General features: G+C 39.1%; 2 protein-coding genes across 2 annotated transcripts; one reads left to right on the top strand and one right to left on the bottom strand.

Moving 5' to 3' along the window:
* The first annotated feature begins 326 nt into the window (after positions 1–326).
* Positions 327–1,664, top strand: LOC115749263 (UPF0481 protein At3g47200-like). The gene has a single exon (XM_030686000.2). The coding sequence runs from the start codon at positions 327–329 to the stop codon at positions 1,662–1,664; it is 1,338 nt and encodes a 445-aa protein (XP_030541860.2).
* A 13,797-nt stretch (positions 1,665–15,461) lies between these two features.
* On the bottom strand, positions 15,462–17,611 carry LOC115749304. Its single transcript, XM_030686048.2, has 4 exons — positions 17,393–17,611; positions 17,038–17,151; positions 16,582–16,755; positions 15,462–15,859 (listed from the first exon to the last, which is right to left on the bottom strand). Exons 1-4 carry the CDS (start codon positions 17,468–17,470, stop codon positions 15,770–15,772), a joined length of 456 nt encoding a protein of 151 aa, XP_030541908.1. The 5' UTR covers positions 17,471–17,611; the 3' UTR covers positions 15,462–15,769.
* Positions 17,612–23,970: the final 6,359 nt, after the last annotated feature.

Raw genomic sequence — 23,970 nt, 5'->3', positions numbered from 1 at the left:
TAGATAAAAAAAATTGGGACAGATTTGAGACTTGACCTTAAGTTGGGGATTTTCTAGGGAATTAGGCCCTAATTATTGATGGCACAAAGAATTTATCAACGACATTTTACATATTGATGATATTTTTGACATTTCGTAGCGCTGAATTCCGTCTTTTTTGACCAGCGGAACAGTAGACTCCACTCTTCCTCCTCTTTCCTCGCAGCCGTATGACGTGGAAGTCTTTCTCTTATAAAGAAACCGAGCAAAAAATTCCACCGCGCAAATTGGTCAACACACACTACTCAGGAAAGCCTGACACGGCGGAAGCAACCGCCAAGACAAGAATGAACGGAGACACCAACCACCGCGCAATCACGGTGGCAGCGGATGCGGGGCGCGGCTGGACTTCTCACATGGAGGGACGGTTCAGGCAGACGCCGACTCTTCTGAAGCCCACTGCCAACAGCTACTCTTGCTGCATCTTCAGAGTCCCCAAGAGCCAAGTGGAGAGCAACGCCAAGGCTTACAAGCCCCGCGTTGTGTCCGTTGGCCCGTACCACCATGGGGAAGAGCAGCTGATGCTGATCGAACAGCACAAGCCTCGACTGTTCTCCGCTATGCTCGATCGGACCAGAGACTACGGCGCTGGCCTGGACCATTACTTTGAGGCCGTCGCCTCGCTGGAGACCGGCATACGGGACAGCTACTCGGAGGCCCTCGATCAGGAAACATCGGTTTTTATAGAGATGATGGTTCTCGATGCTTGTTTCATCGTTGAGATGTTCCGCGTCTTCGCCCAAGTGATCAGACCGGACGCCAACGACCCCTTGTTCTCCATGCGGTGGATTTTCACGTCCCTCACGCTCGACCTCCTCCTGATTGAAAACCAGATCCCGTTCATCGTTCTTCAGACGATCTACGACTTATCCAGCTCTCCCTCGGAAGCCAACACCTCCCTCAATGAGATCGCCTTAGAGTTCTTCAACTATGCGCTCAGACTGCCGGCGGAACGCCTTGAGAGGCACTACCAAGTCTCCAATGTCACGCACTTGCTTGATTTGTTCCGAATGGGCATAATCGGCCATTTGGATCTCGAACATCCCGGATGGGTCGATGAAGAGTCGCTTCAACTGATACCCTCCACGAAGCAGCTGCAACTCGCGGGGATAAAGTTTGAACCGAGGGAGAGCGATGAGCTAATCAGCGTCGTGTTCGACGACGGAGTGCTTCGGATCCCTCCTTTAACCCTCGACTTTTTCACCAGCTCCTTCTTCCTCAACTGCGTGGCTTTCGAGCAGAGCTACCGTTACTGCTCCAGCCACATCACCAATTACATGATCCTCATGAGATGTCTCGTGCGTTCGGCGTTGGACGCAGAGTTCCTGTCTCAGCGCAACATAATCACAAACTTTCTGGGGACCGACGAGGAGGTCACGAGGTTCTTCAATGATCTCGCCAAGGATGTCATGTTCGATATGAAGAAGAGTTACTTGGCCGAGTTATTCGAGCAAGTGAACCGGTACCACCAGAACAAGTGGCATGTTCAAAGGACGGGGATCAAGCGCGAGTACTTCGGCAGCCCTTGGTCCTTCATCTCGGCCGCCGCTGCTTTCATTCTCCTAGTCCTTACCTTCGTCCAGGCCATCTACGCCATTTACGCTTATTATCGTCCCGACGATTAACCAAGCCCCGCAACACAGCTTCAGACAGATATACTATGTTGATGTAGTAGCCACTTGATTTGGAGGAACCAGACCAGCAAAAAATCTGTGCTTCATTTCTGGGTTTTGCTTTGGCTTCTGTACTCCTAATCTTGATTTAGATTGCTTAAACAAATTACATCTTCATCACTATGGTTAGATTACTAGCAAATGGAAGCAGTCCATAATGCGTAAACTTAGAAGGCAACGATTTGACGAAGAGCACTCTATTAATGCTACTGCAGCTGATTGAAATTGACAGACGCGTTTCTTAGGCGCATGATTTTGGTTGACTCAAAAACCACACATTTGATCAAATCCGGCAAGGATCCTTCTACGAAACATTTGGTAGTTGACTATGAGTCAATTGACCAGCTTTCGTGAGTAGAGGTCTGAAAATTTGACTAATAAAGTTGGCAAACCAGGGCTTTGTTTGTTTCACGGGAATTCAACGATTAAAAAAGTATTTTTTTTTAAAATGATCGCTTTTATCTGTTGTGAAAATAAACGAATGGAAAATATTTCTATCGTCTACGGCGATAATGAAAATGTGTTCTATTAACTAATTATTTTAAGTAATATAAGCGATATTTTTTTTTTTTGAAAATATATTCAATTCACTTATTTTTCGCGAAACAAATAAGGGATCTCTCCATGTTTATCCCGTAACGCAAAAGTAATTTTTTAAGGGCCAATATCATCCAATTATGAGGTATCAAGAAATTTATGATTCGACCTGATCAATTAATGTCACATTAAGTATCAAGTCAAAGAAAGGTTTTTTTTTTTTATGTTGAAAATATTGTAACTTTTCACCATCACTATCTGTCACGGCAGATGCTAACCCGTGATCTAAAAAGTATTTTTGAAATTCGACCGCATAATCGAAAGGCTTTGGACCACGAGCTTCCAGTTGGCACGCAATTCTAGTCAATTGCATCGGACAAAAAGGTATGCTAGGTCAAAGTTTAGTTTTCTTTAGGAAATAATTAACTTCTGTCTTCTTTTTTTTTTTTTTTTTTTGTCAACAGGAAATAAATAGGGATAAGTTAACTTTCTAAAACTTATCACTAAAGTGCAATTCAATTCTAAAACTTTTAAAAAGCACAATCAAGTCCTAAAAATAATCATATTGGTGCAACAAGTCCCTCCATTAATACCGTTAATTTATCAAATGAAAAATACTAACATTGCATTTTGTAAAAAAAATTTCTCTCTTTTGACCAAAAAAAATATTTTCTTCCTCTCTTAGGCGGCTTTTTAAAATTATTTTCTTCAAATTTTATATAAATTGGATTAAAAAATATAAAAGGCTAAAGTTTTATTTAAAAAAAACTCAATATATATATATCTATATATAATGGCAAGGCTCGTGGGTGCCGCTACTACCGTTGCCACCCCCGCCGCCGCCACTCCTCATCATCGGAGGGACCGGTGTAGGTTGTTAGCCCTAGGCAATGGGAGCTGCCTCCCCGGCCCCGGCGAAGGCTTCATTGACCATCGTGTGCGACTAGCGAGGCCTGCCTAGGTGCACCTCACCGGGATCGGGGTACACACCCTAAACCTGGACTACACCGGCCATCACTGGACCCCATCGAGGGCTAACGACCTCGCTAGGTTTTTCTAACCCTTGTGTAAGACTTCCCTTCTGCATAAAAAAAAAAAAAATCTCCAAGTGTAAGGCTCTGTTTATTCCATAAAAAAATAAATGATTTAAAATTTTATTTTCAAAAAAATGATAGCTTATAACGCTTGAAATAATTAGTCAATCGCAATATGTTTTTTGCTAGTTTATTTTCGTAAACGATACAAGCTATTATTTTTATGAAAGTTTTTTTTTTCCGGATCACTCATTTTCCGAGAAACAAGTGAAATCTAAATAGGCCTCAAATTGTTAATTTCCAAAGAAGATAATGCTACATTTGGTCATCCATATTTTCAGTCGGGATAGGACTAGATATAATATGATAAGAAATCCAAGGATTTTGTCATATTCTATCTACTATTTGGTGAACTATGGATTTAAAGTCAAAGGTAAGACACGGATTAGATCAACTTTATTTTGCTGAAACATTATGATGCTTTAGAAATTATTCAATGGTGAGTTTTGATGAGTGAATTATTGTTGAGCATAGGTTTTTGCCATCTGAATTCGGACACAACATCAACAGAGCGGATCTCATAGAAACGGAGGTCTTGATTTGGAGTCGAATTCTTTGAAAATGACTTGTTGCCTTGCTCATTGTCTTGTTGAGTTAGTAAACAAATGTTGAATAATCTAATTATTAGGTCTCTTTTCATAAGTTAAAGATGCACTCATGTAAGTTGCCCAAAAGAGATACCTTGAAAGTCAACGATCAACCTTGAGTTCTTCATAATATGTGGAAACTCCTTTAGAATGTTGGAAAAGTTCAAGCACTTAAAGAACGAGGGACATAAACTCATATCATGCCAAAAAATCCTTTGAAGAATAAGGTCGTGGAGATACCCGATTTTGCGGCAAGAGACCCTAGCCTAGCATTGTTGAAGAGGCGGCCACACTTGATAATTGCCACTACCAAAGAGACGGCCCCGTGCGTGAGAGATGTAGCTTGGCACAATAGAGGCAATCTAACATGGAGGAGAGGCAATGGTTGTGAGAAAAATTTAGTTTTGCTTTCTTGAGAAATACTATCCCGATCTATCTCACCCTGTCCCCTAAGATAGTTTTATTCGGGTTATATATCTCTTTATCCTATCCTGGACAGCTACCAAACACGGGATAGAATAAAACATATCATATCCTAGTTTATATCATGATGACCAAATGCAGTCTAAATGCATTTCTCTTGCTTCTAACTTGTGGTTTCTCTCTCTAATATCAACACAAACATTTTTTTCTTTCTCTAAAGGACATGGCCCATATGGGTGCCCTCCCTCGTGCAATCCCAGGGATGGGCCCAAATATCAATATGCTAGATGACACAATTCACACGTGAACTCAACCTAATCGACCATTTGAAATTTATCGGTCTCGCCTAAGACGAATATCTTCTATCTTGCTTCCTCTCGGTGCCTCCATATATCTCAACCGATAACTAAGTGCAAGAGGGACAAGGGGTTTGCAAGCGAACTTATAGTAAATGGGACTTCCCATGACTCAAAGAAAGCTAAGGAACACAACCTCATAGGAAACTAAACCCGGATCCCACTAGAAGGAGGAGACCCGAAAATGAACGTCAATGGCTCATTCGAAGAACTATTGGTCAACGGGGTTTCATTTCAATCAAGTAATCCAAGATAAGTTTTAAGATCTCTCACTTGAAGTTCGACTCTCGTGGTCTTAGGTACATCCTTGTTCCTCTCTAAAATTGAAAATTTTATATTTATAGGTCCCAACAATGTTGAAAATAACTTTTGGAATCATAAAAACCAACCATAATTCTGCTAAAGTAGGTAGCGGGATTTCCATTGAAAATTGTTGAACCAATTTTTTTCAAATAGCCACATTTTGTGAGAAAAACAATTTGTCATGTTGCTTAAATTAGCGTTGCTATAATTTGTATTATCGATGCGCCATTATACTATTGAACTACAATATGAAGTTATAAGGGTTGAGGAGAATACAATGAAGTGTTTGCATATGTAGAAAGTGACTCTCTCTCATACCACAATGAAAAAGACTCATTCAATAAGTCGACCCTAGGTTCATACATTGAGCGGATCGATTTGATGGATTGGAGGAGTGAACCCCAAGAACTGTTTGATCCGTGAATCGAGGCCCCATGCTTGTGATTATTTTCGATAGCAATTTTTGAAAATTATGGAAAATATTTCAATATACTTTTTGTTATAAAGCCAACTCCGTTCTTTATAAAGCCAACTTCGAATCCCCACCTTCGTGGGGAGAGGAGTGGGAACGCATGAGGATTGAGCATGGTTTCGCAATGTGCACATGGCACATAATACACACAGTGTTGCTTGTATAGTAGCATAGAATATGATATAATAAATAAATAAATAACTTTGTTCTTTGAAAAATTTGGCATCTATGCATTGATTGTAATTGACTGAACTCTTAAATGCTAATTCACAATGATGTTAAGAACTTTAGGTATAAATTAGCTCATTGTTGTATTCAAATTAGGAAAAATGACACAAATAGTCATTGAACTTTGATCCAATGTGCAATGTGATCCCCGAACTTTAGCATACTGTGCAATGTAGTCCTTGAACTTTTAGTACATATGCAATTTAATCCCTAGGCTATATGAAAATATTTACTAATGCCACCGATATTAAATTAATGAAATGACCGTATTGAATATGTATCAAGAGTCCATGTACCAAATTAAATAAATTAAAAGTTCAATGATCACATTGAATATTAGGCTAAAGTTCAAGGACTACTTTGCATATTGAGCCAAAGTTTATAGATCATTTATCACGCCCCGATCCTCGAACTCGCGGCATCCCTACCAAATCATCTCGGATCTCAAGTCATAAAGGATAGTGTACCAAGCACGTTGCCCATCCTTGAGATTAACTACACATACAAAAACATATAATACTCCCAGACAGTAACATATCACGGGGATAGAAAAGCAGGAAACACATCAGCTCAAAAACATTATTCCATTTATCGACACGTCTTAACACGATAGAGATATTACATTATTTAGCCCCATACTTCGAGGCAACTCCCTAAGATCAACGAAAAGAGATAGATGGGTCGGAAAGGGTTATCTTCTCATATACTCCAAGAGAGGGTTACGTCACCCTCATCCTCATCAACTTCGAAAAGGAACTACCAGCTTCCTTACCTTGGACCCGAAAATGGTAGCTACGGCGGAGTGAGAAATAAATCTCGGTGAGTCAACTCCTAAACCTAGCTAGGGCATTGATTCATTCGGAACGTCTCATCAATCAATCACATACACAATATAGATATCTCAACCACATGCAATTTACCCGCTAGAATACCACACAAATGCAATGACGACTTGAGTATGTGCTTCCGTCGTTCTACTTGATTCATTCCATACATTTTATAATTGAGACGCCCATACTCGCACATGGACGAGACATGTCACATCATGTCATATTACATCAATCCACACACGTAACATCATATGTAGTTCAATTATTAATGACTATTTGGCCCAATGCACATGTCTAGCATAACTTTATACTACGATTGGTAGTGTCTAATGGCAAGATCAAGCTTCATCTCTTACTTACGGCGATGGCATCTAATAGTCCGTCTAATTCCGATCGACACAACACGAAATTACTAGGAATCCATGTAGGGGCTTCGGTCCGTCACAAGCTACAAATGGTATCCGTTCAATCCGGCATCACAAAAAGGCATGCATCTAACAAGTCGTGGAATTTCGATCGGCACGACACGACATTGTCAAGAAACCCATTATGTGACCACTTCAGTACATTCAACAAACAGCTAGTTCATAATCTCATATTTAGTCGAATGCTCATACGATATGCCAAAAGACTCGGCCCTCGGCCATTTTCATGCTAAAATATGTTGCTTGAGTTCACATATAGTAGTATGAATACACGGATTATCGTCCGGACTTTGCAACTAATACAGGGCAATTAACCCCTAAACAATCATCCAAAGCATTCAAGAGAACAATTGATCAAAAGATCAATATAGACATCGATCCAACAAACAATCAACAATCGATTAAGGCATTCAACCATATAATCAATATAAATGATTGATCCAGCAAGGCCAAATCAATTCAATTACGGACATTCAACCCAATCATGCTTATCGAAATTCAATTCCTTCATAAATTTAATATTAATTAATCCGATTCGCCAATTGATTGTATGCTTGTCTCTCGCCTATCGCTCACTCGCGATCAAGCAATAACAATCATCCAATCAATCAATTTGATCCCAAATAGCCACAATCGAACTAACCTAACTAATTATGGCCATTTAACCTAAATCAAGTTTCTAACCTAAATTGACCCTAATTAATTTGCCTAAATACCCCGATCTTCTAATTAAACTAATCGAACGTAATTAGCATCTTAACTAATGATTAAAGGTTAACTCACCGTCAATTACACAAAGAGGAGTGCCACAACGATCCTTGGGAACCTCGGAGCGAACTCTAGACTCGATCGGATCACGAGTCCAAAACTTCGAACAATGGGCCTAAACTCTCGATCAACTTGGCCCATGGGCCTAGCACAAGGCCTAGAAACTTGGCCCAACAACACAGGACACGACTCAAACCAGTTTGGACCACATCCCACAAATCTGGCCTACGATTCAAGCCCACAAAACAGGGGAAGGTAGGAGCTGGTCGTGGTCATTTTGGCGGCCTATGAGTAGTGGATGGCTCCGAGGTCGATGGTGGAGGTTTGAGGGGTTATCGCGAGACGGGTAGGTGGTCGGAGGTAGCTCACGGTGGCCGAAAGGAGGTGGGAAGGCGGCGAACAGCAAGCACCATAAGCAAAACCAGAACAAGGCGAGAAAATAAGGCGAGTTTCGGATTAGGGTCCGTTCGGCTTTGGTGGCTGTCTTTGCGGCCATTGCGGACGGTCGGGGGTGGCAGCTGGAGGTCAAAGGAGGGTTAAGGGTGACCGTGGTGATTGCTAGAGGGTTGAAGAAGTTGGAACAGGCGTCGGGGATAGGATTCCTAAAGCAAAATAGAGGCGGTGGCGGGGCGGGGCGGGCGCGGGAGTTCTCGTGTTGCTGGGATCGCTTGAGCTAGCCCATGGTGGCTTGTGGTGGTGGTGGGATGGCGAGGCATTAGCGGCAGAGCAAGGAGGAGGTGGTGAGGTCGAGTGGTGGTGGCTGAATGCAAGGTGAGTGATCGGGTGAGGGGGAAAACATGACAAGGGCCGAGACAGGGGAGCCGATCATCGAGCTTCTATCCGGGGGTTCAATAGCAGCGTACGGCAATGATGGTGGTGGCCTAAGGTGGTGGAGGGAGCGATGACTAAGCAAGAGTGAGTGGGTGAAAGGGTGATGTGTGCTACGTGGTGGCTAGCTTGCACGAAAAGAAGAAGAAATGAGGGAAAGGGGGCTATCGTCCACAAAAGGCAAAGAAGAGAGAGAGAGAGAGAGAGAGACACACACACACACACACACACACAAGGAGTTGAAAATGTGGACTTTGGGGCTAAAGATGAGATGAGGTGGGTCCGACTTCATTAATTTCCTTGTATTGTTTCTCATAAAAACCCAAGGGCATTTTGGTCATTTCAAGTTTTGGCTGGAGGAAAAATAGTTATTTCGCAACTAAGGGTAAATTGGACATTTGGCCAACCAATGAAGGGCATTTTAGACCTTTCTCAAGTCTGGCTCGTTCCAAGCTAGGCTCGGGCGCAAGAATTTCAATTGTAAGGCGCAACGACTAATCAATCGAAACCTATGCTAATTCGATCAACGATTCGAGAAACTTCCAATTTCCGTTGGTTAATCCCTAAGAATCCAATTTCAAGCAACAAGCTGGAATTCACAATCATTCCATAAACTAAATTTTACTATCAAACATATGTCGAATTTCTAGGACGTCGCATCATTTATGTTATTATCCCTTCAAACTAAGCATGTTGCTTAATCGGGGATCCGTACCCTTTTGATGGAACGTTTGGGCTTCTTTGAAGAAAGGAAAAGACGACAATTCATTATTCGTTTTGCAAAAATAAATGATTTGAATAATATCTTTTAAAAAGTAATTGCTTATATTATTTGAAATAATTAATTGATAAAAAAATATTTTTGTTATGCACATTACTTTATGTCTAAAAATCTTCATGCACGATGAAATTGTTTTTCATTCATCCATTTGTTTTTGAATAATACAAGATATCATTTTAGAAAAAATGTCTTCTAAATCATTTATTTTTCGCGAAACAAACGAAGCTTTAAGAACGTCATATTCCACCGTTGAGGAGAAGACAAGGCCATTTTCTTGTGAAAGGGATAAGAGTATACTTGAGCGAATCTTGCTCATAGCTTCACTCTTCCGCCGAGAAAATTATCCAAAAAGTCTCAAATTTATTGTACTTTTGCTAATTCAGTTCTAAACCTTTCAATTTTACCAATTGAGTCCTAAACCTTTTTCATATTTTCTCAATTAAGTCCATCCATCCAATTTTTTCGTGGATCCTAGTTGTCATACGTGGCATGTTCGACATTGATGTACATAATTTTTAATAATATTTTAATATTTTTAAATTATATTTATTTGTTAGTCTTTTATAAGTGTCGCAGGGCCATAGGCGAGGGTCGAGACCCTTCACGACTTAGTCCATGTACACATCATGTATCCCAACATGCTCGGCCGCATTATAACTACTCTTTATTAGTCAAAAATATAGGAGCGACAGATTTTCTCCACAACTTTAAATTCTCAATTATAACCAAAATAATGTTGTATCAACACCTTGCCCAATGTCTATTCCTATAACTTGAACGAGCGAATTAAATCCACCATCATGACAGGGAAGCTTGTCCTAAACTACCAAGATGAGAAGACAAAAGCAATCCCCATGATATTGCTCGTACGCCACCCAACCACAATCCGATCATCACTATGGTGGATCACTGCTCCGTATGATACAGCCTCATGTGTTGTTCTTTATTAATTAGTAAACCTAAATCATCATTTTATGCTCACTTACAACCACAATAATCTCTCACACCCCACTGCATTATTTGCTTGTGATGAATGGATATTCGTGCAAAATTGGTGTTATTGATCGCTCAATCATTGTTACTTACTCACCAGGTTTCATAAAGGACAAATTCCTAAGACCCACCACGACGATTCTGAAAGCTTCTCGAACGAAACAACTTAGGAAACCAAATAAAAGGGATAACTCAAATGATGATTTGGTAAATTGAAACAACCAAATAAACATTGTTAAGTAACTCATATGAGAGTTTGTTGACACCTAGAATCCCCTAAGGTGTCACGTGACAAGTACGTGAGGAAGGTATGATTACCTACAGCTAGGCGTACTGGAATCAAGCTCTGATGGATCAAGAGGGTGCCACGCGTCGGTTCCCAAAAGCAGAGGGAAAAGACGCGCGAAGAAACCACGATCAAAGCGGTTACGCAAAAAGGTGGTAATCTCAAAAGGTGAAAGAGGAAGTGGCGCACGAATCCAAGAACCGTCGAAGAATGGGAAAATGTACGGGAGTGGAAAATCGTAGGCGATTATCAAGAAGCTTCCTATAAATATCGCGGGTCATTCAACGAGAAAAGGACCCCGAACAACTCAACAAACAAGTCTTAACTCTTTTACCTAGTTTTTACCTAGTTTCTAGTCTAACTGTAGCTTTTAGATTCCCATCGTTGATTCAATTCCGGTGAGAGTCATACCCAGAGTTAGGTGTCGTCGATTAAATTCTGGCGTCTGCTCATTAAGTTCAGCATCATCGATTCAATTCCGATGTTGTACTCATCACTAATCATGTCTAATACTGTCGATTAAATTCCGGTATTGTGTCCTACATCCACTGTCCAGTGTCGTCGAATAGATTCCGGTATTGTGTCCTCAATTTGGTTCGGCCTCGTCGATTAAATTCCAACCATACCTTGAACCCCAGTACGACGTGAAGTTGGTCTCATTGTCGAATAAGTGGGCTGACGGATTGCCAAGAGTTTGTATCACGACTTTCGTCTCAATATAAATATCTTTCGCATTTGACACTCTCTGTCCAAAATCGACCCGGAACTCCATATTGAAAAACAAACGGATTAAATTCGATGAAAGATTCATGCGTGGATAATCCTTTTGGGCCTCAACCTTATTTGGGTCAAAGCCCGAGAACTCATTTGGGCTTAGTCGAAGGATTTTAAACGCGCAACAAAGTTATAATTAAAAGCTACCCGGTAACTTAATAAGAGAAGATTGATAAGTCCCACAAAAAGGTTGGTAAGTTCAGTTTCGTGGGTAAACTTAAGGCATTGCTATAAGATGTAAATAAAAGTCGATAAAAAGAGAACTTTTCTGTTGTTGTTAGATATAAGACAAGTTGGTAATTCAAAGTTTAAAACCAAAAAGGCTTTGATAACTAACTAATATAAGACTTTGGTAACTTGATTCTTAAAAAGTTGATAATCATTCCATTGAGATTGGTAATTACTAAAGAGAGTTTACATCCGAAAAGCTGGTAAATGAGACCAATAAAAGTGGTAACTTAATAAAGAAAACAATACATTGTTGAAAAAAAAAATTGGTAAGCAACAAAAATAAGAGTTGGTAAGTCAAAACTAGTTGGTGATTTAACTAGAAAAACTTGTACAATTCATAACAAATAAAGACCGATAATTCATTTACTAGTTAGTAAATTTAAGCCTTTGTAAGAAATGTAAATAAAATTTGGTAAGGAATAAGAGAAGTTAGTATCTAAAAAAAAAAAAAAAGCCCAAATAAACTGTCGTAACTCAAATAGGAGTTTGAATCACGACAGAAAAGCATGGGGATCCGGGAGAGCCGCCCTGGTAGGGGTCTTAAGGGAATAGTGTTCCATGGACACCAGAGAGCTTTAACGATTTAAGCCCATAATTCTTCATTAGTAGTTTGGGTTTGGACTCATGAATAGCTACTGTTATATATATTCTTTTTCGCTTGCAATCGAATGATGTACGAGAGGTGCGAAGTGCTAATTATAGTAAAATCCTCTACTGGACGTAGTCCCAGTTTAAAAGTGAATCGGGATAAAATCTCTTGTCTCTATTTTCTCTTTCTCGCTCGTTTTACTTCGCTGTAATTATGCGTCGATCGTAATATTAATTGGCGAACAACCGGTGATCACTTGATTGAGGTTGTAAAGTTTGTAACTTTAAAAAGTTGGCAAATGAGGCAAATAAAAGTGGTAGCTCAATAGAAAAGTTGTTAAATTAGAATAACAAATAAATATTGGTAATAACAACTTAACAGAGTAACCCAAAACTATTTCGTGAGTAGTAAAAAGAAAGGTGATAAGTAACTTTAATGAATTTTGGTAATCTCATACAATGGTCGAACCATTTAAGGTGATAGTAAAAATGTGAATAAAAGTTTGTAAGTGATAAGTGTAGTTTTTTGGTTTATTAAAGATGAGAGAAATTATTAATTAAAAAAACAGATAATTGTCGATAACTATGTGAAATAGTAAGAGTTGGCAACTTAATCGGATTAGAGTTGGTAATCATTTCAATTAAGGCTGTAACTTCTAGAAAGAGTGCATAATTATAGTGGGGTTGGTAAGCAATACAAATAAAAGTGGGTAAATCAACAGAAAGTTGGTTCCGACCAACAAAAAAAAACAAAGAATAGAAAGTTGGTGAACTTTAAAGAATATCCTAATAGACTTTGACAAGCAACTCAATGAGATTTGGAAAACCAAAATTAGTTGGTAATCTAACGAGGAAAGATTGATGAGTTACACAATAAATGTTCACAAAATTATATAAAAGTTGATAAGCTTCACGCAATCCTAAAACAAATAAATCCGTTTGCCGCAGAAGTGTTTCTCACCCGGTAACACTTATGAAAGTGAATTTATGCTCCAAAAGAGCTTCTAGAGCAGAAATCCGTTTGGTAATACAACCTCTGCAGCATAAATCCGTTTGGTAAATAGTTTTACTTATGAAAGAAATTTCTACTTCAGAAGTAAATTTTCACTTTTGAAGCTATTTTTCCCCCAAATTAAAAAGTTAAAAAAAAATCGCTTCTCAACTCAAGAAGTATTTCTCGCCTCACCCTCTTTTCATTATATCTTCATCCTCTTTTCAACCATGCCCTCCTCCGCCGACCTCTGCCGCTGCCCGCCGCCACTCGCGACCATCGTTACCCACAACTCCTTGCCGTCAACCTCCGACTACCGCCGACTATCGCCCACCACCATCCATCGCAAACCTCCGTCGGCCACCGCCAACCACCGCCTACTTCTGACCTCCACCGGCTGCCACTCATCCTCGCTCGCGACCGCCGTCAACCGCCGACCATTGCTACCGCCGGCCACAGCCTATTGTCGAACACCATCGGCCACCACCCTCTGTCGCTAACCGCGAATAGCTACTGCCGCCAACCACCACCGACCACCGCCCCCTTTGGCGGCCACCAACCATCGACCACCGTGCTACCTGCGGTTGCCAAGTCACCATCTTCGGCGACCGAAGTAAAAAATTAATAATTTTTTTTATTTTTAGAAAGTAAATAATTTTTCATAGGAAAAATTAATTATAAAAAAATAAAAATTTTAAAAATTAAGTAGAAATATTTCGGCGGTCGACAATAATTTTTCATAGAAAATTTTGTATTAATAATGTTTCGGAAGTAAAAATTTTCAACCGTTACCAAACGAATTTCTTTGATCGTAAATCAATTCCTACTTCTTAGGAGAAGCAGAAAAATCAACTTCTAACAAGAAGTTAATTCCTGAAGCAGAAGTGCTGCCATGCGTGCAAGTTACCAAAAAGTATCAAAAAATCAAGTGATCGGTTACTTTTTTTTTTCTTTTGGATTGGTAACTTCTTCAACCGCCGATATTTTGACAGTTTTCACCTCTCTACATAATCTACCGGTATGGAAGAAAATCCATCTTTTTCAATGAAATACTCGAATTATCCACCAAGATCTGATTTTTATGCTTGGTTACTCCCCAAATAATGCACACAATACATGGAATGCATTGACTCCCCACCAAATAGGGTCGACGAAATGAAAACTACTATTATAAGGTTTTGGCCTAAGCTTATTTTAGCCATCAACCGAAGAGGTCCTTGCAAAAATACTACATCCGCTTACGAAATCGCGATGGTTAAAAGTGATCTTAGCAACACATTCCGATATGATAATAAAAATAACCTTGCTCCTGAAAAATCCCATAAATCAACTGAAACACACTACTAGTAATTGAGCTACTATTAGATACATATTCATCGAGGTTTAAATAGCCAAGTACGACTAGATTGTGATGCGATTTTACGTGGTTTTTAAGTCGTTGCCGATTAGAAAGCTTTATATGAAACATTGATTTTTTAAGTCATTGCCAGTTAGAAAGCTTTATATGAAACATTGATTATGGCTAGGAACTAACTTGACATTGAAAATTTGAGGGTTATAGAAGACTTGTATAATAAAGAAATAAATAATACACGATAAATTTTTCTTCCACAAATCACCTTATTTGCTATTAATACGGATAAGTACGGTTTTAGGAATTATCTATGAGAAATCAATGGTGATAAAGGCGACTTTGTGTATAAACAGATTAAATAGTTGCGTATCATGTACACAAGCCTAATTCGAGACTTTCCACCATTAAAAAGTAGTCTAATCCAAAAGCTTAAATAGTCATTGGCGAGAGGGAGACCATGTGTATAAAGCCCGAACAAACCCCATGATTTAGCAATACGAAATGCTTTAACATCTACCATTGATTAATTGCTAATTGTATGGTTAACGCATGATATATAGTTTAAGTAACAACAGTGCTAAGTAAAATAATTGCCTGAAAGCAAGATAATACATCATCAAAAGCGCATAATCACATCATAGATTATCATTCTAAAACATTTGAGATCCCATTTACATTTTTGTCTCAACTAGTTGATGTGAGGGCAGATGTGTTTGCCCCATTTTTTTAAGATGGCCTCCAACAGAAAAGCCCCTCAACCAAAAAACTTTGTCTATTTTCTTCAAAATGTTTCCTGCCATCACATCCTTCATTTTGGCAGATACTGATATGACCCAGACAATTCCAATCATGAACAGCTGTTAAGCACTCATTACATGAACTATCAATGACAAGCATGACTTAGCTTTTGCATCTTCATTTGTTTCATTCCAGCAGCAGTAAAAGATTGCCTAGTTGTCATATCGACATGAATCATCACTGAACAAATTTTGTCCTGATTATGCGCTAAAACCCTTTTCCTTGGCTGCTGCAAACTTATCCTATCATCGGATACTTTTGTTACAATTGTTGCATCTTAATCCTTTTTTTTCCTTACCTCCTCTCCCTGTCTTTCTCTTTTCTACAGGTGCTGCTGGCTTCATAGTAGAGCAAAGAGGAAGCAAAAGAGAAAGAGGGAGAGAGAAGATTCACAGATGGTTCAAGTGTAATTAACCGTCTTGCTCGTCGCTCCATTTCTTGATAGCTTGCAGCACTGCCTGCTTCACCACCTGAGCGTCTATGTTGTCATGCCCATCTTCCTGCAAAATGTAGCCAGTAATTTGCACTTAAAATTCACAACAAAAGACGCAAATATATTCTTGCAGGTAAACAAAGAAAGCATTTCAATGTATGCATCTTAAGCAACTAATTCAGTGTTAATTTTCTCGGTTGACATTGGGATGCACTATGGCGTTGATAATCAGACCGCACCATCAGGAACCGCATTTCATGTTAGATAGAAAAGCAGTACGGTTGCGAGGGGGAAATAAGGTGCGAAGTCAATTTGATAAATAGACATGTATGTGTATTTCAATGATTAATTTAAAGAAGGGTAACGCCTTTTTCACACGAGGAGTCAACTCCACGTGCGCACGATTAAGTTTAGAGAAGTGATCAAGTGACAGTCTTTAATCTACTGTGAGAGCAATAGTCTATTCTGGCCACAAAAAAGAAAGTAGCAAGTAATTATAAATTGTTGTGGGGTCGACTCTTTTAAGAATTTGTGGCTCACACTTGTTATTCTCACAATGGCCTGAAGACTACTATACTAGCAAAACTTGTGAGTTTATACAGATAACTATCCATCTTGTAGCAAATGCAATTTTCATGAGATCAATCCCTTCTGTAGACAAAATTTTCGACCGCCGTTGTACGCTATAGAGAAGTTAATTTCACTTCAAGTATTTGTATATGGAGTGATCGAACATCAAGTCAAGAATAAATGAAGACACTTAAGATTTGGAAGTATTCTGTTTCTTACTTCTCCTCCAACCGCTTCTAAATGGAAATTGTCTGCACAAGAAACCCTAGCATCCAGAACGTTGAGCCCCAGCTCCTCAAAGGCTTCAAGTATGGAAACAAGCAAACCTGGGCAGTTCTTTTCCGAATACACGTTTATTCGGAACCCCTTCTCTTGGCTTTCGACGTTAACCTCCTGAAAAACTCACAAGCCAATCCCTATATATATATGTCACAATTTCAATCATAAGTACGTGAAATTCTTAAGGAATCTATAGTACTTCAGATCCACTTATAGCAGAGGAAAGAACTTTCCAATTAGCATCGTAGAAACGTATGACATGGGTTTAGAAATTAAGGTCGTTACAGCAATCGAGTCTTTGACCGTGTCACGAGACCATCAAGGGCTTACGGAAATCTGCAATATGTGCTTCGCATTATTCCAGGCACGTGATCGACGATATATACAAAGGCGTACCATGGGTAAATCCTGATTTGTCGAAGTTCCGAGCTCTTCGTTCAGCTTGTCTATCTTTTCCTTCAACTCCTCTATGTACTTGGCTGCATCCACAATGATTGAAGTTCTATTCACCTGCCAAATGAGTTGCTGGTACTTAGTCAACGTATACATATGCAAATGATAAGTATCATCTACGCTATCAAGAACTTGATTTCCCTAGAGAAAACATTGAACAAACGGGCAAATTTCCATGGGAAGGCACGTTTCGTGTTCACGGCAAAGGGCAATCAGAACTTTTTTGCATCTGGTTTTTCTATTCTTTCACTTGTGCAATGCTTTACAGGGTATATGGATGATGGATTCGACTACTTACTGCGCTGGAGTTGGTGACGGCGCGAAGTTGCTGCAACTTCTCGTAGAGAGCCGCTCTCCTTTGCTCGCGAGAAGACATGGCCTTGGAGCTCCAAAGCTGGTCTCAGCTTCTGGGGTTTTTCTTCCTCTTCCGGTGCTTCTTTCCAATCAAATGGAGCATCAAGAGATGAGGCATTTTTAAATAGCGTGTGTGAGCTCACAAATAACCTAACCTATCTCATCATTTGTTTGTTTTTGGCACAAGGGCCTCCGCTTCTTTATAACCTAATAGGCCACAATGATACCCATTGAGTGTTTTGCATATTCATCAGGGTGAAATTACTTGTTGCCCCACATTCCATCTAGATTTGTTCTGTGGGGAACTCTATTGTTATTTCTTGTCTTTGTTTCCTGAATAATGGAAGATGAGAGAGAGAGAGAGAGAGATTGTTGACTTGTCCTGAATTGGTCTAGAGCTTCTAGATTAATCACCAAGAACATACAAGTAGGAATCCCTTCTTAATTTGGTTGTATTTGATTATGAATCTAGTCATTATCTGATAGTATGAGCAAATTATGTGCTAATCATAAAAAAGTATATATTCAGAAATCGAGTGACCTTACTAAAACCGAAAAACAATAGTGACTATTTAGCCCTCTCTCTCTCTCTCTCATACTCAAATCATAAAGAGAGTATAAATTCATAAATCGGGTCACCTTACTAAATCGAAAAAGACAATAGTCACTATTTAGCCCTCTCTCACTCTCTCTTATTTTCAAACCCTAATGACCTCTGACCGCTGCCACTAAATCTGATGAAGCCACTCTTTTTCAAGCTCTCTCTCTCTCTCTCTCTCTCTCTCTCTCTCTCTCTCTCTCATGCACGCCCATCGCCATTTACCGTGTTGCCATCTTCAGCACCGGACTAATATGTATTGGTTGCGGCAATCCTCTCAACACACGCATATCGAGTAATTATCACAGGCACATAAGTTTGTCTTCTTCGGGCTGACCTCAAGAGAATACACAAGTATAGTGATTTGGAAATAGCTGAATGTAGGAAATAAATGGCATGTGGAATCAAGGAAAGACCTAACCAGCTTCAATACGTACCATGCTAAAATTTCACAGCCAAGGAAACTTAAGCATGTAGAGAGCATCGGGCCAGTTGGGATGAGTCCACAAGCTAGAAATTCCACTGACAATCTGGAACTACGGCACAGCTTGAATTGATTCCTGTAGAACCCAATTTTGTCTCTTTGGTAATAACACAACATGGTTTATTATTCACATGTGGAAACAACCTCCGACAGCCGGACTACAAATCACATGTGGTTTTTCCCGCTCGTCGAATTGTGGTCCATCATGCATCATTCCCATAAAAAGAAAAAGAAAAAAACTTTTTAAGTAATTGTGATTAGTTGAACGTAGTGGGATTGTTTAGGTGATAAGATTCGATGATTAAGGATCACTAAGAAGGTGATTCGACCATTCGTTTCTCCACTAGGTGCTCACGTGAGCTACTTAGTTAACAATTTCCGAATAGATCTTGAGATTTTCCTCGTCCCTGTATCAAGCCGGGGTTTGCATAAACATTAAGATTCTATATAAAACTAAACCTCAGCTTGACCGTAAGTTCGGCTCTAGAAGAAAGCAACCTATTCGGGATGTGTTAGGATTAGTCGCACAAACACAACGGAATAGAGAATAAAGGTGATAAAGAAAAATCAAGACACAAGGTTTTATCTTGATTGACCCTTAAATGAGGGCTGCATTTAGAAGAGGATTCCACTATAATTAGCACCTCCCACATTTTTGTTATAATTCTGAATTACAAGAGAAAGAGATTATATGTAATATGAGTTATTCATGAGTCCAAATCTAAACTATCAATAAAATACAGTTGATAAAGAGTATGAACCATACCCCAACATAATATTAAAAACGTTAATTTTCCAATAGTACGGCCTGTGACAACAGCTACAGCCGGAAAAAAGGGTGCCACGACATTTATGAGGTTTTCGGTGAACTCCTTACAACTGCAACAACTTATATCCGTTCTTTGCGGAACCGTCTCATCCAACTTTGAGTTAAATGGGTCTATTTGGGTCGGACCATTTATGATCATATCCAAACCCCATCCGATCCATCCGTTTAACTAGTCTACTTGGCTGTAAGGGTAAGCCTATCATTTGCGAAAGGACCACAAATCCACTACTGACGATGATTACGTGCGTATGTTGCTAGTTGGCCTAATAGATATATCAAATAAAGGCTTCACGTGACTGTCGAAAAGCATTTAAAAAAAGAAAACCCTAATGTTGTTGTCTAGCGTAACGTGTGTCAACTAAGATTAGGGAAAAATTAACGCAGGTAAGGTGGACCGACTCTGCCTTCCTTAACACGGAATGAAATATAAAATTGCCTATCGCCAGGATTGTACTTAGGCCTTCAATGGACGATGGAAGTCATTGTACTTAGGCCATCAGATCTCCACAGGACTGTCATCTGATCTCGCGCTTCCTCCTCTACCGGTCCACCTAAAAGGCCGACAAATTGTCCGTAACTGGAAGTCTGCTTTTTCGAGAACACAAGCGCCGGAAACTTGGTCACCTTGAGGCTCGTGAAACGCCTTGCGAGTCTCATAAACCGGTTAAGTTCAGACCTTCAGCTTATGCGGGGTAGCTCTGTCCGGTGTTATCGAGACTCGACTGATTGAATTTTAACCGCGCGACCTCCGGTTTCTTAAATTGGAAATCCTCCGACGTCCTGACCTTGCGCTATTCCTCTTGAGGCAAACGTGCGACATCTTAGACGTGTGGGGGCATGTTAAAGCGTGTGAAGTGACATTTTGCATTTGGCCAAAAACAATGGAGAAAAGAAGAATAATTGATATTTTGCATGGCTAACAAGAGAGAGAGAGAGATGAGCCCGTGAGAGGTTTTTGGAGGGATTGACAGCTAAACAACATTTGACGCTTCCTCAGAAACACCTCTCTTCCATGTCCTATCTCCCGGCAGATTCCTTCCCAATCCTACCCGTAATGCGCCTTCTCCCCGGAAAAGAATGTCTTGGCATTTCATATTGCAACTTGCATTCTTTGCCACCTTCGCCATCCACGTCCGACACTTTCCATTCTGGAACGTTCGCATCCTAGAGAAGATAACACGATGCGACGCTATTGAAGGGACCAATAACGATGTTTGTGATCGTGTGTTGATGAAATGGTGCAATTGTGAGGAATTTAACGATTGATATCCTACAAAAATTGAGATCTCTTGAACCTAGGTGCAATTCTGAATAGAGATTGGAACGGCATCACATGTAGGACTTTCCATTCTGGAACGGCAATTCTCGCCGACTACAATATATATATAAAAAAAAAACGAATTAAAAGCAAAATAATTGATAAAATAAAGAATATTAAAAAATTTAAAAAAATTATCACTATTAGTGCCAGCTGCGTTATGTAGGACGTCGCTTGTTCACGTTAGCAATTCTCCGATCAAATTTGATTAGATAGATTACATTGACAAATTGTTAAAAAGTTTAGGACTAAATTAATTGAATTAAAAGGTTTACGACCGAATTGATATAAGCGAGATGGATTTATAACTCTTTTAGTAATTTTTTCAATTTTTATGCAGTGAAAGCGAACATTTACTTCAATTAGAGAGAGAGAGAGAGAGAGAGAGAGGATAAGCAAGGTGGCGACAGTGTCGAGGAGGTGGAAATTGATCTCGTGACAACCTAATCCGCGTCTGCTATTCGTTCTTCTTCTGGGCACGCAAATCCATTCACCATTAAAAATGTTTAATATATAGTAGACAGGTGCACGTGTGATGTGTTAAATCTTGGAATTATGCACGATTGCAGTGTCCGAGGCTAAATGGCAATCGAGAGACCAAAGGGGTCATTTTCAATATGTCCAAGTGACTAACAGTTCACATGTATTTCGACAGGCGGTTTGGATACAAATTTAGCAAGCATCTTTTCTGTTTTTTTTTTTTAATGTATTATCATTGGAGTTTTCCAAAATTTTCAAATCAGGAGAATTATTTTAAAAAAAAATCTTAAATCTATTACAATTTTATCAATTCAATTCTAATTTTTATTTTGCCGATTCAATCTTAGTCCATCCGATCAATTTTGATCAAGCGCATCCAGAGATATATTATTTTAACAATATTTTAATTTTTTTTAATTTTCTTTTTCTTTCTTTTTTTTTTTTTCCTCCTTCTTCCTCTAGCCAATTTGGCCAGAAGCGACAGCCGGCTTGCGAGGTCGATGACCTCGCCCAGCCATGGCAAGGCCGAGCCTCTCCCAACAACGGTGAGGCTGACCTCCGTAGCCGGCCAAAGGCGGGAGAAGGAAGAAAAAGAAAAGAAAAAAGGGAAAAAAAAATTCAAAATTCAATATTCAAAAAAATTACTCAAGAATTATGTCGCCGGATGGTAGGAACCGGTTGGCCAAAATTAATCGGATGTATTGAATCAGCACAATTACAAAAGGTTTAGGACTGAATTGGTAAAAAAAAAAAGTTTATGACTGAATTAGCACAATTACAATAAATTTAGAACTTTTTTGGTAATTTTTCGTCAGGTCACTGGATTCTTATTCACATATATTGAGGCTTGACGTATAAAGACAATTAAAGCATGTCCAGCATGAGAACACTCTCTAATACGACGACTCGCAGATGGGACATGCAGAGCACGATGTAGTAATGAAAACGATGACTCCTGACGAAGAGATTAAGAAATCGCGACAGGTTACCAATACAAGAGTTTGAGAATCCCTAAGTTGTTGTTCTAAGTCCAAAAACGCCAGTATGGTACTTTTTTTGTCGAAATTGGATCGTCGATAACTTATCTTTTCCCAAAATTCACTTTTCGATTTTCATTAAGAGAAGACAAGTTTGTGGCTATTTCGGCCAAGAGTTGTAACAGTAGAACACAAGAAACAAAGATGCTTCAGTGGCATTTTTAAACAACATTGAAGCCCAATGAAATAAGAAGCTCGCCAGAATTTAATCGATGATAAAGTGCGATGACAAAGATATAATATCAGAATTTAATCGATGACAAAGATATGAATCTACAACTAAGATACATGCCAAAATATAATTGCCAATGAGATAGCTGAAACTACAACTAAAGTATGAGAACCGAGAGATATCTAAAAATTGGGAATAAGTACACCATGAGCTTCATAACTTGTGTAAGACATTCACTTGAGTGTTATCACTTTCAAAACATTTACTTGAGTGCCATAACTTCCAAAAATCATTCACTCGAATACCATAACTTTCAAAAATCGTTTACTTTGAGTGCTATGTCAACTTTTCCGGCGTCTACATTAGCTTTTTCGACGTGCCACGTTAGCTTTCTGTCGTGCCACGTCAACTTTTCCAACATCCACGTCAATGATGGCATTTAAGTAAATGATTTTTGAAAATTATGGCATTTAAGTGAACATTTTGAAAGTTATAGCACTCAAGTGAACGCCATACAAAAGTTATGGCACTGAAAGTAAAGATAAAATAAATCAAGAACGGCTACATACAAAGTTACGATTTGGAACATGAATAACAAATAACTTCCTAATGACGATTACAAGATGTTGTGTTATCCACTAACTCCTTATCTCAAATAAATATCCACGATAAGTTAAAATTCCCTAAATTAGTTGCAACAAAACAAAATAACCTAGTAGTTCCATCTTTGTGCTGATTGCCCATTGTTGATGACTTTATCGATTAACTTCTTAAGTCTCAATGATGGCTCTTGTCGATCTCTATTGTTGTTGATGACTTCCTTCAATTTTCTTCAAGTTGTCGATTGTTATATTCATTATTAACTCTACTCTTATCAACTAAGTTTGATATTTGTTGATAATAACCAAAACTAGTGGTAACTTTTTTATGTCAATAGGTACATCCCATTAGGGGTGTCAGAACCAAAATCGAATCGAAATTTCGTGCATTTTCAGTTCGGTTCGGATAATGGAGAAATAATTATTCTTTTTATATTCAGGTTATTTTAGTTCTATTAACCGAATTGTAACCATTCTCAACAAAACTCGAACGCCCAATTTACAATCTCTCTTCTTTCCAACCCCTCTCAAAATCACCATGAAGCTTAATGTTGCTTTCTCTTCTCTATTCCAAAAATCAAAAACCCGTATTCGGTTTGGCTAGCCGCTCATCCTATCGATTTGGATTTTTTGAAAATCCGAACTGAACTATTGACACCGATATATCTCATGCGGAAGCATTATCTCTAGCAAGATCAAGCAACCTTGCCATTGGAAATGACGCTAGGGCAATGGTCGTAACGTTCACCATTTGTTGTGTTAGGGACCTCGGCGTTGAGAAATTATTATTAGATTTTGAAGGAAACAAAATTACTATACTTTGTTGAAAAGATTTTGTGAAATACTTTGAGGATATCTACAAATATATCATTATACCTTTTATACTTAATCCGCTAAATGTTTTATTCTAATAGAAACATGTTTCTTGGACAAAGGCAAACTCATACAAGATATTTATGGCGAGATATATTTCGATCTTCAATTGATCATCACTGTTTCTATAAA

The sequence above is a fragment of the Rhodamnia argentea genome, chromosome 10 (assembly GCF_020921035.1).
Source record: "Rhodamnia argentea isolate NSW1041297 chromosome 10, ASM2092103v1, whole genome shotgun sequence".
NCBI classification, from domain to species: domain Eukaryota; kingdom Viridiplantae; phylum Streptophyta; class Magnoliopsida; order Myrtales; family Myrtaceae; genus Rhodamnia; species Rhodamnia argentea.
The sequence above is the reverse complement of the archived record's forward strand: the minus strand, read 5'-3'. Positions and strand labels throughout refer to the sequence as shown.

Coding starts and splice junctions, on each gene's coding strand:
- LOC115749304 (XM_030686048.2), bottom strand. CDS start 17,470: ATGTCTTCTCGCGAGCAAAGGAGAGCGGCTCTCTACGAGAAGTTGCAG. Junction 17,152..17,392: donor CCGTCACCAACTCCAGCGCA/GTAAGTAGTCGA, acceptor CTCATTTGGCAG/GTGAATAGAACTTCAATCAT. Junction 15,860..16,581: donor TAGAAGCGGTTGGAGGAGAA/GTAAGAAACAGA, acceptor TACATTTTGCAG/GAAGATGGGCATGACAACAT.
- LOC115749263 (XM_030686000.2), top strand. CDS start 327: ATGAACGGAGACACCAACCACCGCGCAATCACGGTGGCAGCGGATGCG.